Below are 16,291 nucleotides of genomic sequence, written 5' to 3'. Positions count from 1 at the left end.
AGACCCTGGTGACTGTCTGGTGACGGGTAACTGGGGACGAGGTTTAGGGCGTGAGCCCACCATACGCCAGCAGTTAGAATTTCCAAGATGGCGGAGTACTTTGATGAAGTTGTTCTTGACGCGGAAGACTTGGAAAAGCTCTTTCAAGCAGCGACGGAATATGTCAGAACTATAAAAAATTTAAGTGACGAGAAAAAGCTTACCTTCTATGCTCTTTTCAAGCAGGTTGGTTCCTTTTATGTTATTTTAAGTGCCGTTTTATATTTACACACTTCACAAATACAGTTTTCCAAATTGGCCAAATATAGTTTAAAAGTCATCATTGTCTGTTAAACTGATTTAAAAATGGAAACATTTCTATGCTGCAAAAAGCCCGTGAAACGTAAGGCTTATAGGAAAGACCAGGATAAAATATTTTCTTTTATTTCTCGCGGAAAAAAAGGTATCTTTAAGACTGAACTGTTAGTTGAACAAATATTTTTAAAACAGAATTCATCAGAACACATCTTCTTTGTTTAAACTAATGGCTTGTTTGCTTTTTTTGTGTGCAAGGCGAAAGAAGGACCATGCAATACTTCAAGACCAGGGTTTTGGGACATAGTAGGAAGAGCAAAGTGGTAATTCAGTATTTACATACACTCAAGCTAAACACTTTGCCTAATGCTTATTTGACACCTCCCACTTAATGCAGACAATGGAAGCCTTTCTCAGCCTCTGTCAGGATTCAAACCATTGACTATCCTGACACTGACCAGGTTCTTTAACCAGGAGGGAGGCAGGGGGTCTTAACTTCTTGCACCCGGCGCTTATTTGGGGGAGGCGCTTATTAAATTTCTTGTCCCAAATGCGGCGCTTATTCAGGGGGCGGCACTTATTTGAGTAAATACATTATTTACAAAGTTTGAGGAATGAGGAGATGACTGACATTTCAGCAATTTTGCTTAATGAGAATGTTATAACACTTATCACCACTGGAATTAACAGTTGTGTGTCCTGTTATCATATTTAAATTAAATTAAAGCTCTAAGATTGAGTTAATCTAAGTTCTTAATCTACTGTTTAAATAAGGTAGCCATCTAGCCTGAAATTTACATTCTGTGTTATTTTTCAACGCTAAATATTTTTCGGTCCTGAATTTTTTCCTTGACGATTTGTTTGAACACATCAAAATTGGGTTTTACATCATGTTTCCTACTTATCCAAATATGTATTTTAATAAGAGTAATAAAATAGTTAAGCAGATCTGTTTCCGAGACCTCCCGCACGGTAGTCGGGCACTCTACCAACTGAGCTAACCGGTTGGCCATACCTAAGTCTAAGCAGAGCTTATCATAGTTTCTGTAGCACAAAAAAAAAACAGTAGTTGTAAAACATACAAGTTTTAATAACTTATAAAAGGATGGTATCTTTTATTTCTAAAGGGACTCATGGAAAAAGCTTGGAGACTTGTCTAAACAAGAAGCCTCAGAGCTTTATATTCAGAGACTGTTTGAAACTGACCCAGAATGGGAGGCAAAATATGCCGTCACAGATGACTTGGTAGGTTATAAATAATAATTAAGAAGTCCCTTGTTGTACTAAGGACGTAGAAAAATATTAAAGAAGTCTTACATATTCTTAGCTTTCTGTTTTTTTGGTTTAAAATTTGTTATGGACATAACAGCTTAAGGCCTTAGAGGTTTTGATTCCTTCTGTTTATTCCTAATTGTTGCAAATTTCAACTCATACTAGATAATTATGTTGTGATATGACTGTGTAGAATTTTGCAAAGCTGTTTCAATCTTGTTTAACTCCAATATTTTGACACAGACTGTAAAGGAAAGTGAAAAGCCAGCTCAAAAGCAGACAATGGGCCTTGCTGTCAGCACACTGCGAGGAAATGATGATGATGATGATATTATAAGGTCTGTAATTTATTATCAAATAGGGCTGATTAAGGGGCAAAAAAGAAACATGCAGCATTCAGCATGTCACTACAGTCTACCTTTAAAACTGTAGTGGTTTCCTCAGAAACCAAAATGCCCTGTAAGCAGAATTCATGTGAGGTAAAATGCCTTCTAATATTATTATAATCTATATTGCTATGTGTTGCTGGATGAAGTTGGGTGTTTGACCCTCTATCTCTGAAATGGACTCATTGCATTGGTTACACCTGTCCTGTTACATAAATATTCAATGTTGGCATGTTTTACCCAGCTGTTTTGGCACTGGGAAATTAGAAACTTGACACAATTTTTTGTTGGTCACAAGACCTCTGTTCACATATGGCCAGTGATTTCTATTTTCTAATGGAGTACCATTAATAATAAACTACAAATTTTGGTCTGACATGCAAACTGAATATCTCAGTGCATCAGCACTCAATCCTAAGACATTCAGGAGTTAATGTACTGAAACTGTGGGCTAAACTTTTCATCTAATTTTTGGAATATGTTTGGTTTAATTCCACTGTACAGTGATGCTAACAAATCAGTGTTTGATTGGTGCAAGGAAGGTAATGTCAAAAAGATGGATGTTCTTCTTACAAGAGGAGAAAACATTAATGATAAGGATGATCAGGTAAGCTACTGAGCATACAAATAAATTAAAGGTATACGCTTGAGAGGCACAATGTGAGAGCTGAAATTTTTTTTTGTTATTCTCACAGTGCCTTACTTCAGTCAGGTGTACAAATGGGTATTGGAAAATTGTTCGGAGGGAAAACCTGGCACCCTTGGAAAAAAAAAAAAAGTTGCACGATTTTTGAAGATCATCAAAGACCTGCCAAAACTCTGAAAAGATAAGGACCTTTCAATGATTCTTTAAGGTTCTTAGAAAGATCTAAAAAGATCCTTGATGATGAAGATCTAACAAATATTTTGGCAAAAATATATCAACAAAGATCCTTGTAAAAATCCTTCAAGATCCTCAAAAATTTAATGAGGACTTCAAAGAAGGAAGGACTTGAAGGAATTTTTTTGCAGGATCTTGCAAGATCCTGGAGGATCCTTGAGGATTAATGCAGGGTACTTGGGAATCATTTCAAAAACCTTTAGAAAATGTGCAAGACCCTGAAAGACCTTGAGGGTCTCCTCGAAGGGTCTTGTGAAGATCTTTGAAGATCCTTGGAAGATTTTCACCAGTAACTAATGCTGGGATTTACTTTTCATAGACTAGCATCCCATTCAGGGGAGCAAGCAATATTCCCAATTGCTTTGATATATTGCTTGTGATAGGACTATCAATAAATATCCAGCTTACTTATATTTACAAGAAACCTAGCATATTTTATTTGAATAACATAGCATGTGCCCACCAGGGCAATCATGCATGTGTAATGCTAATTTGTATCTGTCATCTTCTAGGGATTGACTTTACTTCACTGGGCCTGTGACAGAGGCCATGAGGATGTAGTGACATATCTAATAAAAAACAAGGCTGAAGTAAACACACAGGTAACACATGACTGGCAAATACATCCACATTATATTGTCAGTAATCAGCCTACTGTTTGTGTCATTTCCTGACCAGCAGGTGACTAACAGATTTCTGAGTTTGGTGTGTAGCCAGACATGTTACAAAAATATTGGTAAAAAGAATTAAAAAGGGTTAACACTGGCTAAAAATATATTGTTCTGGACTTTTCGCCCACTAATGTTGCCTTCTTCAGCAAAGTTAAAAAATGCAAATGTCTAACAGCCTTCTGCTTAGTATTTTCCCCACCCCCCCCCCCCCCCCCCAAAAAAAAAAAAAAAAAAAAAAAAAAATTTTTATAAAAAAAAAAAAAAAAAAATCTTTTTTTTATAATATATTTTTTTTTTAAAAAAAAAAATATTTTTTTAAAAAAAAAAAAAAAAAAAACCCCCCCCCCAAAAAACCCCCCCAAAAAAAAAAATAAAAACCCCCAGGGCGCTTAAAAGAATAAATACTGTATATGTACACGATGTGTGATAAAACTAAATCACACCTTGAAGAAACTTTCTAAGTGGAACAGTAGTATCTAGATTATTCTTAATGACTCTATAACTCATTAATGTTATTGTATATGTTTGGTAGCGCTATGTGTTCGTTTATAGCATTCCTATCTCGCACGGCATGCCAAGCTTCAAGAATTAGTCTTTGTTGCCACTCTTGATTGTTGAATTGGATTATTGCCTGGCTTTTTGCTGTAGGGCAGACTGGTGGAAAACATGGTTTACTCAAAAGTTTGTAATGCCCAGACTTCATTAATTTGTAAAGTTGATTTTCTTTTTCAAACTAGGATGCTGATGGCCAAACACCATTACATTATGGTAGGTACCATCTTAGTCAAGAGATAGAAACTTAAAAAGATGAGCATCACTGCATACCAAGTGCTAAAAGAGGGATTTAATCAGCAGATTGATTTTGACCTACCCCCCCCCCCCCCCCTTCCCCCCCCCCCCCAAAAATAAATTTTAAAAAAAAAACCCCCCCACCCCAAAAAAAAAAAAACGCCCGGGCGCTAAACGAATCATACTACTCTGTAGAAGTAATTTATCATATGACATATGGGTCTGTATCATTCGACTCGATGAAGGGGTTTACCCAGGGATGTACCGGTAAATAATACTTTTAGGTGGAAGGCGAAAAAAAATAACCACCTGAGGACTTGATTTTTCTGGCTAAAAGATTGTGTCCGGTTAGATCTTTCTTTAATGTGACCCAAATTTTCTGCATGTGATCAAGAAAATTTTGCCTGTTGGAAATCTTAGCTACATCCCTGTTACCTGAAACACTTCGGGCATTTAGTGCTTTATTTACAATTTTTTTCCTTTCTACTTCGTAAATACTGCAACTAGTTGGACATTCAAGTAGCATGAGGATGAGGCTCATTCCTTGTCAAACCTCTTTTGATATTTTATTTTTTTTTTTTTGTCCCCCCTTTCACAAAACCCCCCCCCCCCCCTTTTCCCCCCTGTGAAAAATTTTTTTATTTTTTTTTTTTACTTATTTTTTGTTCCTTTTTTATTGCAAATACTTTTTTTTGGTTTTACGACACTCAATTGAAAACTGCTCTAATGGCCAAAGCAGCTTTCATCAATCTCATTAACATGCCCTAGTTGTGGGCAGGTACATGTAGTTTGGGAATGCATGTAAGCATTCTTGTCCCCACAGCCCATATCGCTTCTCTTAGCCAGTGAAGCCTTGGCACGGAAAACAAAGGGCTCTGGGGACATGAAATTTTTGAATTAATTCGAATTTTTCTGATTGGCTGTTTGAAACGAAGAATTCTTCAACCGAAGTAACTAACGCAACAACTCTCTCATACATTCTTTTGAAACATTATGAGTGCATACATGAAGACTGGAAAGAATCTTGGACTGGAAATCCTGTGTCCCAGAGCCCTTCTTTTCTTGTGCCATGGCCCCGCCGGCTAAGAGAAACAAAAAGGGGTATAGGTGGGGATGAGAATGGCATGTAAGCTAAATAAATATTTAATTTAAAAATGTTTGTTTGTTCCAAATTACAGCTGCCACGTGTGACTTTCTGTCAATAGTAAAAGAATTGTTACAGTCTGGAGCAGATTCTTCAATTGCCGACAATGATGGCTGCCGACCAGTTGATGTTGCAGACAGTTCAGCAATAAAAGAATTACTTAATACATAAAAACAGGAATCATAAAATTAAAATGTGTGTAAGAGCTTCTAAAGCTGAAAATCTATATTTATTGTGTTGAATTATAATCACATAATGTTGTGAAATGATTTTTAAAGGGCCTGCCCTGAATCGCGCAAAGAATTATTTTATCCATTTCAAAATTCAAGATTATTTTTACAACAAAATACCAGTAATAAGGTGTACATAGGAACAGAAATGGTTCTTCAAAAAATGTAACTGGGTGAAAGAATATGTGCATGAAATCATGAAATATAATTGTCAGCTTTTTTGGCATTAAATTCATTTAATATTATTTAAACAATTTGAAGGCTGCTATAAAAACAAGCAGCAGAAGTGTGCAGTTACAAAAATATATAATGTATTTATGAATAACCTTAATAAATTCATAAAAACACAAAAAGCAATATCAACAGTTACTCTGTATTGTCCCATTCTGGTGGTTTTATTAGCAAAAATAGTTTATTATTATAATACTATCTACAATTTCTTACTCCACTTATTTGTTTAAAAAATAAATGTAACCCTTGTGCCTACGGTAATTCCTAAAGTGCAGTGCATCTTGAAGTTCCACTATCTCAAGATGTACCGTATTTTGTTTCCCTCAAAAGAGACATCTAATAACAGTTCAGCATAAAGTACCAGTATTACTGTTTCAGAGTCACCTGAATAATAAAATTTTATGCTAGCGAGTTTGTAACTTATGCTCATTTTTTTTAGGTGGAAGTCTGAAAAACATAAAAATACATAGTTTTCCGTTTAGTTTAGCAATTAACTGTTACTTCTTACTTGTACCTTTCTCAGTTTAAGGTACGCAAAATACTCCCTGCCTTGTAGAAATAAACTGCCTAGCTAAAAATACTTGTACTTGTGTGTGTGTGTGTGTTTTTTTTTTTTTAATTCTCCCCATGGGCTTGCCAAATCCTACATGATGCATAAAGATATTACGTAACAAGATTGTGGTCACTGAACTTCAGTTGTTTTCTTTGAGCCAGTCCAATAATTGTGGAACAAAATATGTTATGATGATATCTGCACCTGAAACACAATAAAACAGTGAAGATAAGCATTAAACTCGTATACAATAGATGAGCTTGAGAAACGTACCTGGAATGATGATCGTGGACCCTCGAGCCTAGTGCGTTAGGTAACCATGACAACCCTGTGAGCGGCAACCACCAGGTACCCGAACCATCAGGGAGGGCAGGGAGCGTAGTCGCGCACAGTTAAAATTGCAAAAGTGCATGTAAAAATGAGTTGACCTCTTAAGCCGAGCTGTAAAACCATGCGACCCCCTGCAGACCCCCATGTCCATGACTTGGGAGGCCGCTGACCAACATTGTTTCGTGTTTAATGACTATAGTTCCAAAACATACTCTTTTTATAACAGTAGTTTAAATCAATTATTGTTATTTCAGTTGCTATTACCTGCCCTCCTCATTGATGTTAAACATTCCAACACGATTGTCTTCAAGTCAAAAGCTCCAGCTTTGCTCCCATGGTACAGCATGGCAAACTCACCTGAGACCTGTAGCAATGAAATGAACAGTTTATGATCAGTTACTGTTACGCTGAGTTCACTGATGTTATGGGTGAAGATGTCAATTCATGGTGTTATGTTACACTTGCAAACAGAGTAAAATGCTACAGGTGATAAGTGCAATGCAACAGTTATGTAAAAACTTAATGACAGCCCTGAATTAGACCTAGTCGGAATCTGAGATACTTTTTGTTGTGCTTAGTTCCTTCCCCCCGGGTGGGGGTTTGGGCGGTTTGTTGTGCAGATCTGTTATAACTTGCAGGGTAATGAGACACCCCGAATAGAGCGGGTCGCCTGGCAACCTTCTTAAAAAAAGAGTGCAGTCTGAGTGGCATTGATGGGAAATTACAATACCAAATTGAGCGGTCTTCTAATTGAAATGTTGCTTTGTGGGTTTTGGAGAAACGAGAAAAAACAAAAAGCTGCAGAAACATCCAAAAATTCACAACAACTCTTTACAAACTAAAAAGAGGATAATTACAACAGTGACAAACTTAGGGCTTAATGCATATAGAGAGTAAGACTGAGAATTCTGAGAGTTGAAAGCCATTGAATGTGTGCCTCACATAATTTAGTTACTGAGTTTATGGAACTTCTGTGTATTTGTGTGTAAATCAACATATTTTCCATACTTAAAAATTAAATAAATAAAAAGTTTCCAGAAATGTTTTAATGAAAATTATACAAAACATTGTTATTTATAAACCAACCTGGTAAATTGCCAGGGGCAAGTCAGGAAACTATAAAGCAACAAAGAGTACACATAGTAATATTAAGATGAGAAGTATCAAACTGCTTGATATATTATAATCATTGTTAATCTTTTCAATCAAGCCGCAGTGGTTTCTTGTGCTTCACAAAGTTGTAGCATGGCATATTCACTTCCCCTGGGGTTCCCAGGTAAAATAGATATATTATAAAAATATATATATTTTTATAATATTAGTATTTTTATATTTTATATCTATTTATCTATTTATCTATTTATATAATATTAGTGTTTTTATATTTTATATTTTATATCTATTTATATAATATTAGTATTTTTATATTTTATATTTGTATATTTATTTTAGTGTCCCCAATTACTCTTTAGCTAAATACAATTGACACTTAAATAAAGTTTATGTATGTATGTATGTTATAGAATCCCACACAGTTTTTTTAGGGGTGATCGTGATTCACTCCACACAATTGCCCCTAAAAATGACTGCATGGGAGACTACAAGTAAAAATAATTGTATTATTTTCCAAATATCATTTTTCTCTTATTTAGTGGCTAGGCATCAACCAGGCTGGTGAGGCAAAAAGGGAAGGTGGGGCTCAATAGCTGTGGAAGGCGGCCCATCTAGGAGATGGAAAACTCCAAACTAAAACTCAGGTGGTAGCACCTGTCAGCCCAGAAGGGAGCTGCCAAGGGGAAGGAAAACCCCTATAACAAACCAACCCCTCCTTTTGGAGTTGGTCGCAGGGCTAATCACCCTGCACCATAAAAAAAATTACTGATTACGGAAACCAGAGATTCGTTAAGGACAGTCTACACTGGATCAAGCACGACGACTTGCCTAACTCGGGTGGACAACTTCATAAGGCCCTATTCTCCCTGAGGAGACATAAAGGATTGAAGATTCAAGACATAGCATTTCTCCCGACTATCACTAAGTGACAGTTATACTGGGATTCATGCCAAAATGTGATATTTCTTTTGTAGTACAACATTGGCTGAAATAATCAAAACCTGCAATACCTTATCCTTAGTCTGCCTCACAATGTCAAGATAAGCCATCCCTGGTTTCACCATGAGCATATCTGCACCTTCTTTGACATCACGCTCCTAGACATTGGTCAAATAACACAAGCAATAATGTTAAGATTTGACACAGATGCTGACCATTATATAATAAATGGTGTTTGCATTTCACACTCATAATGAGTCATTAGTTAGAAAGTGAGTGAAAATTCATCTTCTATATAAACTGTGATTGGTTAATGCCTATAATTCGACTTCTGTTCAAGTTGTTAAAGTAGCTATGTCACAAACAAAGCATCTTAAAAATTGGCAATTTTTTTCACGTTTGTCATTCATAATCTACCTTAATCGTCCTCAGTCGACGCCATCCTTGTTTATTTTCAGCATTTTATTACTCCGTTGGTGTTTTTCTACATTAGAAAACTATTATTTTGAGGTTTCCTTCAATTTGAAAGTCAAACAGTCAACTCTCTCTCAACGGACACCTCTTAAGTCGGACACCTCCATAAGGCGGATATCTGGTGATAGTCCCTGCTGTTTTTCAGTCATTTTACTGTAACCAAACTCCCCATAAGACGGACACCTCTCTAAGAAGGACAACGGACACTTGAGAAGTGTTTTTTTAATCATGTTTTATTAATTTAGTGAAAATACTTCCAAACATCGCAAAGTTAGTCAGTGCCCTAAGGATACGTGTATACCAAGCTTACTAGCTACAAACGCAATGACGCTTTATAGGATTACTTCTTTGCTTAGGTATATGGACACTAAAGAGGTCATTCTCTACTTACAGTATTACAGTTTGTATAAGCTCTCAATTTTTGCTTTAAAAGGCAAACACGGTCCTTTTATTTTTTTACTCTTGTTGCAGTAAGCAAAGGTTTGTTGCATTGTGCAAAGGTTTATCTTTATTACTTCAGAATTACTGTTGTCATGTTACCTCGAGCGGACACCTCTCTAAGACGAACAGCTGCGGTCCGTCCAGAAGGTGTCCCTCTTAGAGAGAGTTGACTGTATTTAGAAAAATAACTTTAAATCCCAGGGGGTACTCCGACTTGTAAATGACGGGGATGATCAATGAAGGCAAACTCAGGACCCAAAAAATCCTAGTCTTCCGACATTACCCAAAAAATCCCTGGACCAAAAATAACCCCTTAAAAATCCCTTGTCAATATTACCCCTAAATTGTCAGGAGGGGCAATAACGCTCGCGTTTGGTATTCATCATAGCATAAATACGCCAAGGCCGAGCCAAAGCACTTTAGTTTGTTTTAAATACGCTAAAGATCCCCTATTTGAATCAAGTCACCCAAAAATACTTGCCAATCTTCTACCCAAAATCCCAAATCGAAATTTCAACCCAAAAATCCTCGATCTCCCCGTCATTTACAGCCGGAGTACCCCCCTGGGCTTTAAATACCATGATGTAGCTCCTTTAACAGGTTGTTGAGGTGTGGCATATGGTAGTACAGTATGCAGCAGGCAAAACAAAACTTACGACAGCTCTGACTGCAAGACCCTTGGAACCTAACGGCAACTGATAACATCTCCTGTCACCAAAGGCTGGTGCACTCTTAGCTGCGTCTCTACAAATACATGTAGCTTACTTTTAATAAAGATCTTGATTTCTGGCTGCAACTCAGACTTTCTCAAAGTCCCTTTGCGCTCACTTTCCCACTCCATGCTCTGTGAGCTCGACTTGTATGCAAGTCTAGTTGTAACTCTACTTCATATCAGGCAGAGTTTCTTAGCTTTGAATCTACAACTACAGATAGAGGGAATGTCAATATACATAAATTATGCATGTAGGTCTATTGTCTGATTACATTTGCTTGTCAACTCAGAGCTTCATGGATGTAAAAATTATCCTTCTTAAACCTCTGGTACCTTCATGTGTGTTTCGTGAGGGTATTAATTTCATCTTTGCTGCTTTGGGGAATTCATTCATGACTAAAATTACAAGTTCGAAAGTGAAGCTTTAATGGCATTTACCACATGAAACACAACCAAACATCATATAGGCCTTAACCGTAAGAGTCACCAGAGAAAAAATATATTATTGTCAGTATTTTGCAACTTACCTGAATGGGCCGTAAAAATTAGAGGCAAACTTGGCACTGTAACTCATAACTGCAACCTAAAAATAATGAAAGTACAGTGCATATATAATGAATGGTCAAAAAATTCAATATTAAATTATTTATTTAATACTTACTGATAAACACTACTCCTCATCTTTATGTGCCATTTTCATTTGTCTCCAGAACAAGTTAGTTTGAGAATCAACTTTCTGCATAAGGGTGTAATTTGATTTAAAACTGCCACTACAATATGTATCGCATGGCATCATACTTATGTTGTACCACATAATCAAATTTTGCTGATTGAATTGCAAACATTGATAAGGAGGTACAGACAAAACATACTGTGTGACACATTCAAGAAACCATCTCTAGTTATCATCACACTGAAGAAGGCAAGAGTTAGTCATTGTTTTGTAAGATGCTGGTACCTTTCCGCCATAACCCATTTTGTGTAGAATTTCCTTAATGGCCGCTATGCGGTTGTCCATCATGTCAGATGGAGCTATGACATGGCATCCTAGATGACAGTTAACAAGAAAGAATTAAGAATTCTGCATGGAATACAAGCTTGAAGTAGTATATCAAACACGAGACAGCATTTTTCATCACATTTCCAAACACCGAGAAGAGAGTTGAAAGTATGACACGCAGCGGGGTATTTTTGACAAACTTCGAGGTGTTTTAAAATGTGATGAAACATTCTGTCGAGTGGTTGATATATCTTCTCAATCGAAACTAAAACTACAACGAAAACGGAAAAATAAAATCGTCAAAATCTATGCTAATTAAGATCAGATTTCCAAACTCCGTCACGGTTCTGATTTCCTTTGTTTCAACTAGATGAATTATTAATGAGATTGAGAAGTTTGTTTTATTCCAAAGGGTCTGAGGATCCAGATGATTCATCAGTATGAGCACTTAACTCTGGTTTCTATAGTATAAAAAGTGTAGGAGTGTTGCTGCTGGATGAAACACTGGTCCATGGCAGGTTACCCTATAGCATATTGTCACATTGCCCTGAAGCAATTTATCAGCAGCCATTTACATTCTTAGGTGGAAAAAAGCACTGCAAGTTGGCGTTAACAGAGTAGAAGGGGGGGGGGCGTTACTCCCATATGTGGCCTAGATAGGTATGTGCCGCCCGATAGGGTATGATTTCCCTTGAATAGGGTGTCATTTTTCGGTTTTGGGCCTTAAAAAGGGTATCAATTTTCGCTTTCTTTATCCTTAAATAGGGTCAGGGTTTAAGAACCTTGGCGGCACACCCCTATCCGAAATTTATGGGAGTCCACCCCCCCCCCCCCCGGGGAGGGGTTGGGAGGATCCCATGTCACACACAAATTTTAACCAAATTCATGGACCTCACATATACTTTAAACAACAGATTTAGTAAAAAAATCATGAGTCAAATTAAGTTTGAAGTGTCTTGCCCAAGAATGCAACTTGACAATGATCCCAGGGTCAGGGCTAAAACCCATACCTGACGTCACTTTTGGACTAAAGATACCGAGTTCCTGTGGTATATCAGTAAATAAAAAATCAAAGTTTTCAACTTATTTAAATAGTTTCAATTGTGTACCAAAATCTGAATCTTCCAGCTTAATTTTCATACCTGCCTTAGCATAAGACAAAGATATTTCAGCCAGTCTTTTGATACTTGCTGCATTGTTGATAGAACCATCATCATTGAGAATACCTGATAGAGATACACTGCTTTTAGTTTAATTAATTTCCTTGATTCTTTGTAAACAGGACATCAAAGAAGGAGTTCCAGTCGATATAATTTGTGATTTGCCAATTATCGGTAAAAGTGTCCTTTATTTTTTTCTCTACAATAATTAATTTCTGCAAAGTTGTATCAGATCTAATTGACATGCTGGTTATTTGGGCAAATGGATCACTGCCCCCCTTCCCCCCCCTTGGCAAAAAAATTGCCCATACGCCTATGCTGCACACAACTGCAACTGGTTGAACAAACTGAAATAGTGAAAAGTGAAGTTTATAAGCGTTGTCTGCCGATTGAGTTCTTGTACTTTGGAACTGTCTTTATAACCTACTCTGTTACATCTGCCTGTAGCCGAGGTTCACACCCCAGGGGGGGAGGGGGGACTCCTATATGAAACAGATGGGGATGCTCGTCGGAAATTTTGAAAAGAACCCCTAAAGGAGACCAATCTGGGTGTGGCTCAAGCTTTTCTTGACCCCTAAAAGAGTCCCCCCCCCCCCCCCCGGGGTTTACACTCACTAGCTCACTACTGAACATGTGCATGTACTGGTATTTACTATAAATTCATCAACATTATATTGGTTTGTATTTTGTAAATGATTCTCTAACTGGAAAGTAATAAGGCCAGGAAATGAAATATTTTAATTGAAAGGATGCAGGACAAAGTGCCTTTCACTCAGACTTCACAAGATGTCAAAAACTGCAAATAACATACCGCAATGCCCGTGAGTTGCAAAAGGACAAATACAAACATCACAGCATATCAGCAGATCAGGATACAAGGAAGATAATTTCTTAGTGGCAAGGATCACTGGGGAATCTTCACTGTCTGCATTGTAACCATCAGCAGTCTAAAGCATCGTGAGACAAAAATTCTATTTATTGTCTTGTCAAATGTATCTAAAATCATCTCATCATCTCTCATAATCTTACACTAGACCTTGGTTCAAATGATAGCTTTGCATTACTGGAAGTAAGTTTTGGGATAATGATATCTACAAATGGCAATAAAGGCCTCTCCTTCTCAGTTATGAACTAACACATTCAACAAAGGTATAACACAGTGTTTTAAAACTCTTCTATCAAATATTCTGAAATTACAACCCTTCACAGTATTGTTTAAGGTCATTGCCCTGTTTTGCATTGCGCATCCTTACTGCGCAGAATTTTACGTGTAATTAGCGCGCGCGCGCGAGCACATCAACAAAATGGCGGCTTTTTCTATGCGGCTTAGTCCGCGAGAGAAGTATATTGTCACTTTCTCCTAAACGAGCCTGGTGACCTATCAATTTTTTCTCATATTTTGGGTGTAGCGATCAAATTCTTTCTGTAAAATGAAAACAGATCAATTCATGTGTTTGAAAAATAAATTATCGCTAAAAAAGTGTACTTTGCCAGTACTCGCAGAGGAATTATAAAGGAATTATATGGAATATACAGGGTCGTCCTGCTCCTAAACGAATCTGGTGACCCCCCTTTTTTATTTCAAAATTTAAGTTCCCTTGAAGTAATAAACCAGTAGGCGAAGTTTGGTTAAAAATCTATGTTCAGTTTTATTTCGGGGCAATGACCTTAACTCATCCGGCAAAATTGAACTGCACATGACTTGTTTGGTGTTTCTCCCTATAATTTCTTCAGAATTGATATCCACAGGGAACCCAGACACCCTTTCGGTTCACAGCTTGCTCACCAAGAAATATTTGCATTGCAACTTAAACTCAGAAAAACAAAATTTTGAACACCCAAGGCAATGAAGTGCAGTGGTAGTAAAAAAAAATTCTAAACACCTTTACCTTCTCTAGTTTTTGGATGACTCCAAACAACAAAACAGACTTGAGTCCTTTTTCCACCAAGGGTGAAACTATCTTCTCTATGTTGTTAATGCCAAACCTGCAAATGATTGATTATATATTCAAAAAGTGTACAACTCCTTTTGACAGCAGACCGTTTCTTTCTCAATTTGCTGCCTGCAACTTAACATTTTGGTGAGTAAAGAGGGCTGACCAGCCATCCATCAGCACATGGTTTCTTTGATTACCGTATTTATTCGATTAAGCGCCCTGGGCGCTTATAAATTTTTGGACCTTGAGGGTGGGCGCTTATTACATTTTTACCATTGTTAGCAAGTCGTATGTTTATTTTGCAAGAAAAAAATGTATAATAACTTAACGTAAAGGTGTACTAAAGCTGAATTTTAAATGTTCATTGAAAGTTTCTGATCAGTAAAAAACTTTTAAAAACTCGGTCTTCGGGGTAGTCTCTCAATGGTACTTAGTCAATTTCAATCTCAACTTCAATAATAATCTAAATTCCTCTTGTGCCCTATTTTTAGGAGGGTGGGGGTGGGCGCTTATTCGAGGTGGGCGCTTATTCGAGGTTGGGCGCTTAATCGAATAAATACAGTATATACATCCAGATTTGCACCTAGAAAATTATATAAAGTATAGCACTTGCAGGGCCTTGTGAATGGGCAAAGCATATTTGCTAAGAACAGTGCTCAATTTATATCCAAGTACATGTAAAAAGAGACGTCTAAAATTCAACCACCAAAAATGCATACTGATGACAGTACCCCCCCCCCACCCCTAGTACCTTACCCTCTTCCAGTACCCCTCACACCCCCACTCTCCTGGGATCCTACCCCCTGTTCCCCGCGTGCAGTGTCAAGATTAGGTGTTACTTGCACACAAAAATCTTGAAATCAGCTATCACTATCATTGTAATATAGCCTACCTGTATTGCCCGGGAAGGCTTGATATTTCTTCCAATGCGTCTGCTTCATCTCTACAAAGACAGTAAGTTTTGATATAAGCCCTGGTGCTAAGAAAAATTAAATTATTATTCCTTGATTATTTACAACCTGTATGTCACGATTATCTTCTACGTCAAACACTTATTTGATGTAATGTAATTATACACTGTAGCCACCGTAGCGTATTTCCCGATTCATCCCGGCCACGGGCTCCCCAGTGTCTGGCATGGGGTGTATGGTATGTCTGATATCATGTGAACAGTAAAATGATTTTCGTACATGATTGCACTGAGGTTATACACCTTGCAGTATGTAGTTTTATTCGTCCATTATATTTCTAATTTACATAAATGTCATATATCTCCTAAAAATATTAATATATAATGACTGGAGATCTTAGCAAGCTCTACTGAGCTTTTCTAAAGAAGATCCCCATATGTTAAAAACTAACAATAATATAGCAGATGGATATAATTTCTATAAATGCAGTATCTAACACGGGTTTTTCTATTTTTAAAAATTAACTATAATCTAGCTTAAGGAATACATATGATTTTGCACATAGACTTTCGCTGATTTTTTAAATAGGCTATATGTTTTTAATACTTTTAGTTCCTTAGGTAATTTATTCCAAATTGCACGCACTTACGAAATGAACAGAGGGTAGATCAAGTTCTTGCTCGTGATTTCTGTGTTAGTGCTTTGCCAGCTTCTTGTAGTGGGATGATTGTAGCCACCGTGCAGTGCTCCGAAGCAAGAAGGAGCCGCCATTTTGGAATGTAAAAATGCGCCTCATTATATGAGTTCAGCGGCTGAAGCGAAGA

General features: G+C 37.1%; 2 protein-coding genes across 2 annotated transcripts; one reads left to right on the top strand and one right to left on the bottom strand.

Annotated features, from left to right (window-relative positions):
• Nucleotides 1-66: 66 nt before the first annotated feature.
• On the top strand, nt 67-6,483 carry LOC144664694 (acyl-CoA-binding domain-containing protein 6-like). Its single transcript, XM_078525895.1, has 8 exons — nt 67-225; nt 553-617; nt 1,422-1,539; nt 1,810-1,904; nt 2,457-2,559; nt 3,345-3,434; nt 4,241-4,271; nt 5,471-6,483. Exons 1-8 carry the CDS (start codon nt 88-90, stop codon nt 5,605-5,607), a joined length of 777 nt encoding a protein of 258 aa, XP_078382021.1. The 5' UTR covers nt 67-87; the 3' UTR covers nt 5,608-6,483.
• Nucleotides 6,134-16,255, bottom strand: LOC144664655 (delta-aminolevulinic acid dehydratase-like). The gene is made up of 12 exons (XM_078525831.1): nt 16,117-16,255; nt 15,449-15,499; nt 14,509-14,605; nt 13,431-13,566; nt 12,602-12,685; nt 11,418-11,506; nt 10,987-11,042; nt 10,404-10,491; nt 8,904-8,990; nt 7,867-7,896; nt 7,045-7,144; nt 6,134-6,654 (listed from the first exon to the last, which is right to left on the bottom strand). Exons 1-12 carry the CDS (start codon nt 16,236-16,238, stop codon nt 6,590-6,592), a joined length of 1,005 nt encoding a protein of 334 aa, XP_078381957.1. The 5' UTR covers nt 16,239-16,255; the 3' UTR covers nt 6,134-6,589.
• Between the last annotated feature and the right edge of the window lie 36 nt (nt 16,256-16,291).

Source organism: Oculina patagonica, chromosome 1 (genome assembly GCF_052425735.1).
Source record: "Oculina patagonica isolate OP01 chromosome 1, crgOcupat, whole genome shotgun sequence".
In the NCBI taxonomy this organism is placed as follows: Eukaryota; Metazoa; Cnidaria; class Anthozoa; order Scleractinia; family Oculinidae; genus Oculina; species Oculina patagonica.
This window is presented reverse-complemented; position numbering and strand designations above follow the sequence as displayed.

What these genes read in the sequence shown, in the direction of transcription:
- LOC144664694 (XM_078525895.1), top strand. Translation starts at nt 88, where the DNA reads ATGGCGGAGTACTTTGATGAAGTTGTTCTTGACGCGGAAGACTTGGAA. An exon ending in ATAGTAGGAAGAGCAAAGTG is followed by an intron (nt 618 to 1,421) that starts GTAATTCAGTAT and finishes TTATTTCTAAAG; the next exon opens with GGACTCATGGAAAAAGCTTG. An exon ending in GATGATGATGATATTATAAG is followed by an intron (nt 1,905 to 2,456) that starts GTCTGTAATTTA and finishes TCCACTGTACAG; the next exon opens with TGATGCTAACAAATCAGTGT.
- LOC144664655 (XM_078525831.1), bottom strand. Translation starts at nt 16,238, where the DNA reads ATGGCGGCTCCTTCTTGCTTCGGAGCACTGCACGGTGGCTACAATCAT. An exon ending in TGAGGCAGACTAAGGATAAG is followed by an intron (nt 7,897 to 8,903) that starts GTATTGCAGGTT and finishes GTTGCTTTATAG; the next exon opens with TTTCCTGACTTGCCCCTGGC. An exon ending in AACATCAATGAGGAGGGCAG is followed by an intron (nt 6,655 to 7,044) that starts GTAATAGCAACT and finishes ATTGTGTTTCAG; the next exon opens with GTGCAGATATCATCATAACA.